Source organism: Petaurus breviceps, unplaced genomic scaffold (assembly GCF_028583685.1).
Source record: "Petaurus breviceps papuanus isolate PSGF00001 unplaced genomic scaffold, PetGlider_PUasm1.0 173, whole genome shotgun sequence".
NCBI lineage: Eukaryota > Metazoa > Chordata > Mammalia > Diprotodontia > Petauridae > Petaurus > Petaurus breviceps.
The window spans coordinates 30526143-30540392 of NW_027185759.1; the positions used below are offsets into that span (position 1 = coordinate 30526143).

A 14250-nucleotide genomic window follows, 5' to 3' on the forward strand; every position below is an offset into this window, starting at 1 on the left:
GTTACTTAACCCCTGATTGCTTAAAAAAAAATTTTTTTTTAGTGAGAGCAACGTAATTGAACATGCTTTTAAAAAATTCCTCATGGAAGTCCTGAATAATAGAGAAAATTTGCAAGTAATAGTTGTTTGTTATTAATTCATCAAACATCAATGCAGCCAGCCTAGCCTATTTGTTGTTGGTGGTTTTTTTTTTTAAGGTGAGTCTTATTGAAAGTTGTACAATGTAACAATCAAATAAGTTGCTAAGGCAGTGAAAATTCAAAGTTTTCACTTTGAGTTATGTGTCAATTTGTAGAAAAATGTACCATTTATGTCATTTCTTGCCTTCTCCATGGGTAGGTGTGGAGCAGGAGAGAGAAAGAATTTGGAACTGAAAATAAAAAATTTTAATTTAAAAAATTTTAATCACATACAATGCCAAAACAAGCAAAGGTGAAGTTTCTCTGATTTTTTAACACAAAAAAAATTTCGGAGAAATATGGGAAAATTTATATGAATTGATGCAAAGTCCAGCAGGCTAAAGCAGGAGAAGAAATGTTATACCCAATGACTCCAATGTAAATGGAAAAAAAAAAAGACAATTGGAAATTAATGCTGTAATTATAATGATAGCATTTACATAGCGCATTAAGATTTGCTCAGTACTCACTTGTTATTTCATTTGATCTTGGCACCAGCCTCTTAAGGTAGGGGCTATTATTCCCATTTTTTCAGACAGTGACTTGCCCTACCCAGGGTCAGTCAGCTAATTAAATGGGTAAAGTAGGGTCTGAACACAGACTTTCTGGGCTTGAAATCCAGGGCTCTACCCACTCGACCACCTAGCTACCTATGCACATGGAACACAGATTATATTGTCACTTTATGGATTTTAATTGTATTTAACCATCATTTTTTTTCTCCTTTTACTTTTGTTCTTAGGAGTGATGTGATGGAGGGAAGTGGGATCTATTGGAAATGAAAGTGACATCAGAGCAAAAGGGAGCAATAATTGATTTTTCTGCTTTTTTTTTTTAATGAGCATTTCTCAGAAGTTGGATGGTTTCCCTTGGAGGCAGTGTGGTTCCCCCCCGCCCCTTCGTTTGGAGGTAATCAGGAAGTGGCTAGAAGACCACTGTGTCAGGGATATGTATAACCTATATCAAATTGTTTGCCTTGTCAATGGTGGGGAGGGAGGGAGAGAATTTGGAACTCACAGTTTTAAAAAACAAATATTAAAAATTGGTGTTGATTTAGATGACCTCTTAGTCTTTATTGGTCTATATCAACAGTGAGCTTCTCCAAATTGTCTGCTCTTACCCAGACACCATGACACCTTCACACTGGGGCCCCTAGCTGGCAGTGAGGTCAAGGCTAGGGAGGTCTCCCCAGGGGGTGTCAGGACACAAGCAGAACCTCCTGGCCAAGGCAATCTTTTTTGCTCACTTCTGAGGCTCCTCTGAAAATCAGCCAGTTGAACCTGAAGGAGGGGAAGCTGAAACCTTGGCCAGGGGTAGGACTCTGAGTCAAGAGGCAGAAGTCCATCCTACCTTCCTCTCAGAAACCTACAATGGCCCCCTCAGACCTTTTAAAACCATTCCAGGGTCATATGCCTTTAGTTAAGTGTTGGAGGCAATAGTCAAACCAGGTTTTCCTGACTCCAAGTCTATGTCATTCTGTGTCCCTCTATCCCCAATGTCCCTTCTGACCCTGGTATTCTGTGTTCACTTGTGATATATTTGTTATTGTTAATTCTTTTTACCTGCCTATGTCTTGTTCTTCAAGCCCCCTGCTACTCCTTAAACTCCTGTAGGTAAGAAAGATAAGTAGACTTTTGCATTATATTCAGAGGGTTATGATCAAAGAGGATTGTTTGCCTTGCAAAATTAAAACTCTGTTAGTAGTACTAATAGTAGCCAATTGAGTAGCTATTAAGCACTTCACAAATACTATCTCATTTGGTCCCTATAACCACTTTGGGAAGTAGGTGCTATTTTTCCCCTCATTTTCTACAGATGAGGAAATTGACAGGGGCAGTGGTTAAGTGACTTGCCCTGATCACTCAGTAACTATTTGAGGCTGGATTGAGCTCAGGTCTGCCTTACTCCAGGTCTAACATCTCCCTGCTGCTCAACCCAGCCTCTTCTTACAACTTTTATTATGTTATTATAGCTATTTATTACAAGGTGTCTCAAAATCTTCATGGAGTTCTGAGCATTGATAACCTAGAACTGTACTAAGATTTTGGGCACACCTTGTATTTATTAAATGACAAGTTATTACAGGATTTACTACATTGGAGGCAGCTAGCTGGTTCATCTGATAATGTCCTGGAGACAAGAAGACTTGAGTGCCAATCTGGCCTTGGACATTTACCAGCTGTAGGTAAATGGATTTACGAGAGTATTGAGGAAAGAGGCACAAAGATCTACCAGAGATTCAGGGAGATATCCAATGAGCTGAACGCAGACCAGACCCTTAGAATGTCACTCCTTAAGAATGGAGTTTTTCTTTGCTTTTTCTTTTTTCAGGCTGTGTATGTGAATTCCTAGGAATTTTTAACTTTTAGGGTAGAACAATGAGTCTAAATTGTATTTATCTTTAGGGAGACTTACAGAAAGGGAAATGAGAATTGTTGTTTTTTTTTTTTAGTTGTTAAAAGGTTACTGTAAGCCCTTTATATTGTATAATAGTCTCTAAGGTAAAATCAAGGCTGTTCTCTATCCCCAACACATTGTTATCTGGGTACATGCATACCAGCTGAGGGCACTTTTAATGGCCAAAGGAAAAACCCATATTTAAGCTAAACTCTGTGGTTCTCAGGGAAACCTGGAATGGAGGAAAATGAACCAAAAAGTAACTTGGGGAGTCCCAAATTCTGCTGGTATAGAACTTTCCCCTCCCTGGTGGAGATTAATGCCTTATACTTGTGGGAGCACCAGTTGTCTAGACTGGGAAAGAGGAAAAACTCACTCTTGTTGAGCTCAAGAGTCTTTTCAGGATTCTTCAGGCATCGCTGACAATCAGCTTCAAGAGAAAAGATAGACAATGCCAAGCCCACTTCAGTTTGCTGAGAAGCCAATAAAAGAAGGTGCCAGTAGTCTCCCTCATGCCCATATCCCCAACCTACTACACTAGGCACTAGGAATTTCTACTTGAGTGAGATTGAAGATTCTTTTTGTTGAGCTGAGTTGCCTTGTTCCTAATGGGGGAGAGCTCCTCTGTTTTGTATTGTATGGTATGTATTTTCCCATGTACGGTTTCTCGGATTTTTGTTTTGTTATAATTTGGTTTAATGGGTTTCTTGGCTAAAAAAAGTAACCTGGGGAATGTTTCCCAAGTTTGAAACTATACATCCATTTAAGCCCAGAGCTTGGAGTGCTGGGCTGTCAATTACACCTTCAACTCATTTTTGCAGAGTAGGTACCCATAAACTATTTGATGATTAATTATTCAATAAAGTCTTTTTTTTTCTTTTAGTATTTTATTATGGAATTGGAGCAAAGGCATAGCTAAAATGTCTTCTGCTCCACCAGAAAAAAATTAGGTAAAATCTTTTCAAATCCTCTCTCTTTCTCTGTCTCTCTCTTTCTCTTTCTGTCTCTCTCTCTATCACATACACTCACACACAGATATTCTTTCATGCACACATACATTTTTTTTTCCTTAGCATCTTATCAGTAATGGATTTTCAGAAGCATCGCTGATGGACTATGTTGGCTCCGACTTCTTTAAATTCTGCAGCAGTAATCCACATATCCTGAAAGGCAGAGAGGGAGGCAAGGATGGAACCTCCCATCCACACAGATATTTTCCTGTCTGGTGGGGCAGAAACCCTCACAGAAGTGTTGGCAGGCACCATAAGGGCCAGCTCTTTTACTAGCCTCTTGTCCAAACCAGGGAAACAGGTCGATCCCCCTGCAAGGACAATATTGGAGAAGAACGTGTTCCTTAAATCTATGTCACACTTCATTATACTATTAAAGCAGAGCTTATCAATGCCAGGAGCCTCCAAATTCAGGTGCCCTGGAAGAAAAAGGCTCTCTGGGCATCGGAACATCTCGTCATGGAGTTTGATGGTCTTACCATCAGGCAACTTGTAAGTTTTTTCCAATATGGCGGGATTCTTAGTCAGTTCCTCTTCAAAGTTGGCAGCCAGATAACAATAGTTCTCTTTGATGTGATTGACAACCTTTTTGTCCGATGCGCTGAGCAGCAAGATGTTGTGGTCTTGGAGGAGTTTAATAAGGTACTCGGTGAGATCTCGTCCAGCCAGGTCCAACCGAAGGACACCATGAGGTAGGCAGTAACCTTCAAAAATGGGTACACACTGGGATACACCAGCACCAGAATCCAGCACATAGCCTGTCGTATAGCCCGAGGCAAAGAGGGCCAGGACAGACTGGACAGAGACATAAAGAGCCGGCACCTCAAAATTCTCAAAGAATAATTCCGTCATCCTTTCCCTGTTAGCCAGAGGGTTGAGCGCTGGCTCTGTGAGCATCACTGGGCTCTCATAGGCCTTCATTTTCAAGTTATGTTCATAAACGTTCCTCCACATGGCCTCCATGTCTGCCCAGGAGGTGACGACGCCCCGTTCCACTGGATAGCTGCAGAGAGTATAGTAGAGTAAAGAGTGGCCCTTTTCCTCCCCTCCCCTGCTGAAGATTTCACCTTTCCCCAGGAACACAAACCCAAATAGAAATGATTTATATTGGAGCCCATGGAAACCGAGATGGCCAAGGGAAAGAGCAAGAAGGCACCAGGAAAGAAGATTGGGGAATACCTACAGTAAGGGGGCGATAGCCGGATGGATGATCCAACAAAGATGACCCCAAAGAAGGATTTGTTATACATGTAAGAGGAGAACCAGGAGCCATGAATGCACAAGGGTCAGTCCTCTAAGTCTATAGCTTCAGAGATTTCAGCCTCATTTAACACTACAGGTCATAAGCAAGGCGAGAGAGAAAAATGGACTTCAGAGAAGGCATGCTTCATCCACAATCTAATAAGTGTGGTTTTGTGATGAAGAATTAAGGAATATGTGTCAGAGAGGTCAAGTAGGATGAATACTAAGTTAAGACCATAGGATTTAGTGATGAAAAGATCCCTGGGTAAATGTCTTTTTTTAAAAATTAATTTATTTTTAAGCATTTTTTTTCCTTTTAAATTTAGAGTTCCAAATTCTCTCTCTCTCTCTCCCTCCCATCCACTCCCCTACCTAAGGAGAAAGCAAGCAATATGGTATAAGTTCTACATGTGAAGTCAACCTGGTGAGCTCTGAGAGAGCACTTTCTATGGGGGGGGGGTGAAGTCAGAAGTCAGGCTGCAATGTGTTGAGGAGGGACAGGTAAATCTAACTGACAGTCTAACTGACATTAGGAAGCAGCAGTAGAAGACTGAAGACATATGAGGCAATAGGTAAGGGGACTTGGAACCAGGTGTCCTGATTCTGGGTCCAACAAGTACTCTGCATACAGTTTTATCATCTGCAGAGTGAATCATGGATGAGGAGGGAGGAGGAAACTGAGGAGCCACTGAGTCTAATGCCGATATTTAACCGATGAGGAAACTGAGGCTGGGAGAAGTTAGATAATTTGCCCAGGGTCACACAGACAATAAATATCTGAGGCACAATTTGAACTCAAATCTTTCTGATTCTAAGTGAAGTGCTTTACCCACTGCCCTACCAAGTTGTCTCATCTTTGGTGCCTACTGTCATCAACAAATGCGATGTGGGGCGGCTAGGTGGTGCAGTGAATACAGCACTGGCCCTGGAATCAGGAGGACCTGAGTTCAAATTCGGCCTCAGATACTTAACACAAAACTAGCCGTGTGACCTTAGGCAAGTCAACCCCAATTACAAAACAAAAACAAACAAAATGAGATTGTTAAAGGGTTTTATATGAGTTTCTATTTCATGCCCATTGTATAGTGGTTGCTTCTGTTTGTCCTTCGTTCTCAGACAGAACTGTGAGGGATGACTTGCAGTGAAGTTTCCCCATTCTGAATTTCCTATATACATTCTCATTACTTCCTTATATTTTGTAACTAAGTTCATATAATATATATATATATATATATGTATAAGTCATTGTGTATTTCAAGGTAACGTAATAGCTATTGAGTATTAATACAATTGATTGGATTAACTATTGAGACCAAATTAGAGGTGTTTCTAGTTTGGGGAAAGGAATGGTAGTGTGAGAGGTAACAAAGGGTTAAGTTTCTACAGAACTGCAAGAATTGCTGAACAAGACTACTGATAAAAAGTATCAGACAGTAGCCTTGGGAAGAAGTCTGAGTTCCCAGAGAACTCCTAGATAATACTAAAAATGAAGTAATGTTGGCAGCAGCAGGTGGATTTGACCAAACAGAAGGTAGATAGCAGCCTTGGGACCCTCAGGCCCAGATAACGACACATCTAAGTTGGACTGAAGGGGGTTCAGTGTTCTGAGGTTGTTACTGCACTTGCCTAGTGGACCTCATGTATTAGGTATGTTATCTAACAAAATTAGAGCCTCATTAGTAATAATTAGGTTGCTGTTTGGGAGGGGCGGGTAGCCCTTGCTTATTTAACCCAGTTTCTGCTTCTGTACCTCGGCCTCCTCTCAGTGCTGTCCCAGAGACTGGACCACTAGCTTCTCGTGAGATTCTAATAAAATCACCTTCACTTTGAGAGGTCTCCGAGTAGTCAGTTTGGGTCAGGGTCTCCGCACCCCACACAGGACCATGACATCAGGGAGGTGATGCTATGACATGCAAGTGAATTGGATTTAAGTGAGGCAGGGCTGTTTCAAGTCACCAGCCTCACTTTGTCCTACAGAACCATATGGGTCCAGTGGCCAGATACAGATCAGGACAACTGGAGGATGGCCCAGGAGGAAGCAGGTAGAGTATCAGGACAACTTGAGTTTAAATACTTACTAGCTGTGTGACACTGGGCAAGTCACTTGACCTTTTTTGCCTCAGTTTCATTATCTGTAAAATGAACTGGAGAAAGAAATGGCAAACCACTCCAGTAGCTTTGCCAAGAAAACCCCAAATGGAGTCATGAAGAATTGGGTACAACTGAACAACAATTTCATATCCATCAGATTATCAAAGATGATGACAGAGGAGCTACAGGAAAAGGGACATACTAATGCCATGTTGGTGGAACTGTGATTGAGCTAGCTATTTCTAGAAAGCGATTTGGAACTATGCCCAAAACGCTATGCATATCCTTTGATCTGGAATTACCCCTACTAGGTCTATACCCAAAAGAGATCAAAGAAAGAGGGAAAGGACGCATATATGCAGCAGTTTTTATGTTGGCAAAGAATTGGGGACTAAGGAGTATGCATCAACTAGGGAATGGCTGAACAAATTATAACATGTAAAGCTATGTCATAATAAAGGGACAGATTAAGAGAAACCTAGGAAGACTTGTGTGAATTGATGTAGACTAAAGGGAGCCAACATATGAGAACCATTTTTTGAATAACAAACAACTTTAAAACGTTTAAGAATTCTGATCAACACAATCGCCAAGCTCCCTTCTTCTGATGATGAAGTATGCTGCCCACCTCTGGGCAAAGAGGCCATGATGAAATCAGGGTAAAGGATGAGACATATGTTTTTGGACAAGTCCAATGCAGGAATTTATTTAAATTAACTGTGCATGTTTGTTACAAGGGTTTTATTTTCTTCCCCCTTTTTTTTCCTTTTCAATGAGGAGAGGAAATAGCAAAGAGAGAAAATTGTTAATTTAAAAAAATTGTAAAAAAGAAAATTCTGTATAAAAGGTAAATACTCTATTAATGCTGTGGGCTTTTTGTTTATTTGTTTGTTTCCCTACTCTTTTATTTTGCTTAATTCCATTACCTTTATCCCCCACCCCCCCAAAAAAAGTAAATTACTACCATTTCTGATTTTTCTCCTGATGGTATCTTTCTCTAATTCTAAGTTGATTTTATCATTTCATAAGCTTATAGGATTTAGAGGTAGTCCTTAGAGATCATGTAGAGCCTTAATGTTGGGTCTGAAGTCCGGAAAACTCATCTTCTTGAGTCCAAATCTGCCCATAGACACTTCCTAGCTGTGTGACCCTGGCTAAGTCACTTGACCCTGTTTACCTAGGTGCCTCATCTATAAAATGAGCTGAAGAAGGAAATGGCAAACCACTCCAGTATCTTTGCCAGAAGGAGTCAGACACGACTGAACAACAACAGTTCAGGGCTGTTCTTTTTATGCCTGAGTAGACTGAGGTCCAGACAGGCTGGCCAGGTCAAAGTCACAGTGGACAATAATAACAAGGTTGAAATTTGAACTCAAGTCACATGCTGAGATTTGGACCTAAGCGCACAAACCTGAAATAAACCTCAGTTCTATCTCCAATAATCCCGCCTTCTATCCCCAATCACTTTTTCTTCTTTACACCCTGTCCCCCTCCCCTTGAGACAGGAAAAGGAGTTTACCTTATGGAGAGTGCACATCTCCTGGCCTGGGCTTCCTCACCCACAAACAGATCCCTCTGTGAGCTTTCCAAGGCCCCGGCTTTGCCTTTGGCCCGACCTATTATGTTGGCATAAATGAACTGGGGTTCCCTGTTCCCGGCCAAACCTGCCTTCAGCACTGCAGATCCATTGTCTATGACCACAGCCGTGGAGTAATTCATCCTCCTGGCGCCCACATTTTCTTCTTTGTCAATGGTGGGGCCACTAGCATGCTCCCTAGCCCCCGCCAGCTTCTCTTTGGTGCCAGTCAATCCTCCTCTCACTTCGACGTCCCCTCTAATATCTCCCCACTAGCCAAGGCCCTCTAAAATGTGTAACAATGCAGGTACTATGAAGTCACCTGAAGTGTCTGCTTTAAAGCCCCTCCACCCTTCCTGTGGATGTAACCTGAACACGAATGCAAATAAACTGGGACAAAGTAAAACAATTACATTTGTTACTCAAAAGAAATCTTACTTCTCACATCTTTAAAAAAATTAATATGCATTATGGTATTTTTCACCCTTATTTGTTTTAATGTGCTTTGGCATTGAATTCCCAAAACTTTGACACCTACTGCTCAATTCTTCATCATGAAAACACATATCACATCACATCATATGTTACTTGTACCTTTGTTGAACAGTCCATTTTTCTAGCCCAGATTATAGTCCGTAGGTTTTCAGTGGGGTTTAAATAAGGCAGGTTCCCTGAGCCATTCAGGCATGTTTAGCTCTATCTTTTGAATAATTTCTTAACTTTTCATAAAGTGGTACAAGGTTGGGATACACTATGCCATCCCCACTTGGGGATTCTGGAATAATTTTGTTTCTCAGGACATAAATATATGAATCAGAGTCCATCATTCCCTCCATTGGAACATGGCTTCCAGGTCTACAAGAAATAAAAATTCTTCAAACATTTTTTGGGGTGAAATCTTACATGTCATGAAGAAGCCCAGATTTTACTTACTCTTCTAACTTTTTGACAATATTTCTGGTTAGAACCTTGAACGAAAAAGTGAGTTTTATCATTGAAAATCTCCTTTTCCAGACTTCAGTCCTCTAGTTTTTATATGGTCTTGACCATGAAAAACATTTTTCTTAATAGTAACAAATTTTAAAAACTGGTTTTTCTTATATATATATATATGTACATATATATATTTCCAGTTACATGTAAAATTTTTTTAACATTCATTTAAAAATTTTTTTGAGTTCTAAATTCTCTCCCTCCTATCCTTTCCTCTACCTTCACTGAGTGCAAGCAGTTTGATAGAGGTTATATACATGTGCAGTCATGCAAAACATATTTCCATATTAATTATGTTATGAAAGAAAACACTGATTAAAAAACAAGAAAAAGAATAAAGAAAGTAAAGAGAAGTCTGCTTCAATCTGCATTCAGATTCCATTGGTTCTTTCTCTGCAGGTAGGATAGCATTTTTCTTTACTTTTTTATTTCGTATTTTATTTTGCCCCAGTTACATGTAAAAACAATTTTTAACATTCATTTCTAAAACTTTGAGTTCCAAATTCTGTCCCTTCCTCCTCCAAACCCCTCTCCCACTGAGAAAGCAAACAATTCGATATAGGTTATACATTGTAGTCATGCAAAATATTTCCATATTAATATGTTGTGAAAGAAAGCATAGACTAAAAGAATAAGCCTTCAAGCAAAATAAAGTTTAAAAAAAAAACATGTTTCAATCTGTATTCAGATACCATTAGTTCTTTCTCTGGGGGTGGATAGCATTTTTTTTTTCATTTTTAGTCCTTCAGAACTGTCTTAGATCATTGTATTGCTGGGAATAGCTATGTCTGATCATAGTATAATATTACTGTTATGGCGTATAGTACAGTGGTCTCTTGGTTCTGCTCACTTCACTGTGCACAATTTCATGTAAGTCTTTTCAGGTTTTTCTTGTCATTTCTTATAGCAGCACCACAACAGCATTCCATTACAAGCATATGCCACAACTTGTTTAGCCATTATCTAACTGATGGGTATACCCTTGATTTCTAACTCTTTGCCACCATGAAAAGAGCTGCTATGAATATTTTGCACATAAAAGTACTTTCCCTTTTTAAAAAAAATTTCTTTGGTATACAGACCTAGTAGTGGCATTGGTGTCAAAGGGTATGCACAATTTTATAACTCTTTGGGCATAGTTCCAAATTGCTCTCAAGAATGGTCGGATCAGTTCACAACTCTACCAATGATGCATTGGTTTCTCAATTTTCCCACATCTCTTCCAACATTCATCATTTTCCTTTTCTGTCATATTAGCTAATCAGATAGGTGTGAGGTGGAACCTCAGAATTGTTTTAATTTGCATTTCTATAATCTATAGTGATTTACAGCATTTTTTCATGTAACTATTGATTTATTTCTCTGAAAACTGCCTGTCCATATCCTTTGGTCACTTATCAATTGGGGAATGATTTGTATTCTTATAAATTTGACTCATTTTCTTCATATTTGAGAAATGAGGCTTTATCAAAGAAACTTGCTATAAAATTTTTCCCCCAAAAGTGATTTTTTTTAAAGTTTTTTTTCCCATTTCAAGAAACCCATAAACATTAAAGAAGAGGGGCAGCCAGGTAGCACAGCGAGTAAGGGCACCGGCTCCAGTGTTGAGAAGACCTGGAGATCGAATCCCGGGCTCAGACACTCAGCACCCACCCAGAAACACCTGGCCGTGTAACCTTGAGCAAGTTGCTTAACCCCAATTGCTTAGGGGCGGCCAGGTAGCTCAGCGAGTAAGAACACCGGCTCCAGTGTTGGGAGTGACCTGGATCAAATCCTGGCCTCGGATACTCAGCACCACACCCAGAAATAACTGGCCGTGTAACCTTGAGCAAGTTACTTAACCCCGATTGCTTTAAAAAACAAAACAAAAAACATTAAAGAAGAATCAGTAAGAATCCTTCCAATTACCACTTCGTCTGAAGGTCTCTGCTTGTTTTCTAAGGATTAATTGGGCTACTTTCAAAAAGTAATTTGTCAATTCTTGGCATTTTTCCCCCAACAAATTTTCCTTTGTGATTCAATGAAATTGATCTAATTTTATTGGGGGCCTGAAAGATCCTTGACATGCTTGACTTTAATATTTGTAATAGTCATTGAGAAGTTATCTTTAAGAGCTACAACTTTCAAATGTGTCCCTGGAATAATATCCAATTCTTAAAAGTCAAAGTATTAAAATAACAACAGAAGGAAGCAATGAAATGTGTATATTGAATGAATTCTAGCACTCTACTGACACAGATCTGACTAAAGGTGAGGAAACCAGCTCTGTTTATAATATTCAGGAAAGGTCAAACATTTTGAGTCAACCTAATAGAAGCACAAAAATATCAATAGAAGCACAAACTCATGACTATTGCTGTAACAAAAATGAAAACATATAAAAAAAATGGAGAATATCAGTGTTTTCTTGATAGTCAAACCCCCTACAGGCACACTCCACCAACTAGATATATATAGGCTCAGGAAACTTCCTTCGATGCCCCAAATTTTGATATCAATTGTGTTTGTGTTTCTAATACATATCCTTTGAGCGTTATTATCAATTGGATATGAAGATATTTTAAAAAATAAATAGATGAGAATAGAGGGGAGACCAGAAAAATATTACAGGCAATCAGGACAGCTCTGAAAATTACTTGTTCAATTTGGCATACATTTATTATTTTTATATAATATTTATATATTAAATATGTATTAAGACTATATATTACAGTATTATAGTATAATTACATATTGTATACAATGTATAATATAGAAAAAGATTAGCATACGTTTGCCATTTTAATGTAACATTTATATATTTAATATACTTATATATTATATATAATTACATATAATATGGAAATAGATTATGCTTAACATCTATAGAAAACATTGTTATATTTTACATATATTTATAAACATATTTATATTTAATAATAAATCGAGCTGTATATAATTGAGACTCATAGTTTCCTGTATAAGCTTTTTCCTGGTCTACTGTGTTGTATAAATGCCCATTTTATTTGACATTTAAGTGCCCAATTGCAACAAAAAATAGCTGATGCCCTCCTTGGGATGACTGTATTATTCTTAGCTGCTGCCCCTCTGGTGACTCCCTCAGCTTCTCTCTCCTAGGCAATTTCATCTCCAGATATTCATTTGTCTAAGATTACTAAAGAACAAATACATAAGCAACAAATGTCAAGTCCTCATAGAGGATTGATAGCCTGTGGGGGACTGGTGTGGAAACAGAGGGAGAGGGGAGGAATTTGGTCAGCATCTCCTCACCCACCTGGCAGCCCAAAGTAGTCTTTCCTCCCCTGTTGCCTGGGAGGAAAGAGAGCTAGGAATGTGTAGGGGATGGAGGTGGCTTTTTAATATATACTCTCTGTTCTATTTAGTAACCAGACCATGAATCTTCATAACCAGAAATAGGCTCACCCTAAAATTTCTGGGTGGTCATTTGGGACTGGATCCAGGCAAGTCATATCTGTATGTTTCAAGGATTGGTCTCCATAGGTCAGTATATTCCTATTACACTCCCTTGATTTTATTGGAACTCTTTCTTAAAAAAAAAATTGGTAAGTATTGGGTATAGCAAATATCAGAGATCACAAAGAATGAAATTCATTCCATTTTAAGTTAGTCAAAGATTTGATAGGACTATAGGACTTATCCTGAGTCCTCATGGGTTCACAGATTGCTGCCTTGTTAGAGTTAAGATCAGAATTTATAATAAACAACAAAGAGTAGTAATAAGAAAAAAGAACGGCATAAAATCAAGAATTTAACTCTGAATCATTAAAGTAAATTATTGAAAATAAAAATAAGAAATAGATAAGAGAAATTATATCAGTGTTGACAATAATTTCTATGGAAAGCTAAATATAAATTAGTTGCTACAACAAAAAGATTTTTTTAAAAAGCCCCAAAGGACTTTAATTAGCAAACATGTAAATTAATTGCCAAATGGAAGTGATAGCTTTCAAAAACAATCCTGGGTCAGAATGTAAACTTGTTTGAAAATCTTTCAAAGGATAATAGATCATTATAAGAAAATTTCTGGTCACATGAGCAACAAGATAGAGGACTGGGCATTGATGAGGTATGGGCTCTGGGAGCCCCCTTGAGCTCTCCTTGAGTCCTTGAGGTACAGGCTCTGGGAACCTCCCTTGGACTCTTCATTAAATCGTTTCATTTGATGAGGCTTTTGCATGAGGCAAGTCTGTTACTAGACTTCCCACCCTTGAGTCTATCAAAGTGTCTATCCACCCTTGAATTGGCCTAGCCTACCATTGTTTGTGGTCTCCAGGTGGCCTCCATCAACTTCCCACCCTTAATCACTCATTGACCTCATCAACTCCTCCTGAAGACTCTCCCCAAACTCCTCCCCTAGACCACCCCTAGATTCCTCCCACAACCTTCTGTATATAAGACCCCATCCTGACTTCATGTTTGTGAGAGCACCATAGAATGACCTAGCACAGACTTACTCTGTATCTAATGCTAGTGGACTTTTAATAAACTTTACTTTTCTTCGGCTGAGAGAAGACTTGAGTCGAATTCATTTGGCAGCACCCACCGTTTTGGTATTTTGGGGTCTCCAGAGTGACCCTAACCCTCTTAGTGGGTAACCTCTTCGTTTTTATGGTTCCCTGATACCAGAAACACTGCTCATCTCAAGTTTTTCTCCAGCCAGGACTGGAAAGTACGTAAGCCTCTCTCTTTCCCTAGTACCTTGGAAGTGCAGTTTTTTTAAATTTTGTGTGTGTGTGTGTGT

At 39.1% G+C, this 14250-nt stretch overlaps 1 protein-coding gene across 1 annotated transcript; it reads right to left on the reverse strand.

Moving 5' to 3' along the window:
• Positions 1–3665: 3665 nt before the first annotated feature.
• ACTRT3 (actin related protein T3) lies at positions 3666–8840 on the reverse strand. Its single transcript, XM_069083551.1, has 2 exons — positions 8439–8840; positions 3666–4589 (listed from the first exon to the last, which is right to left on the reverse strand). Exons 1-2 carry the CDS (start codon positions 8636–8638, stop codon positions 3671–3673), a joined length of 1119 nt encoding a protein of 372 aa, XP_068939652.1. The 5' UTR covers positions 8639–8840; the 3' UTR covers positions 3666–3670.
• Between the last annotated feature and the right edge of the window lie 5410 nt (positions 8841–14250).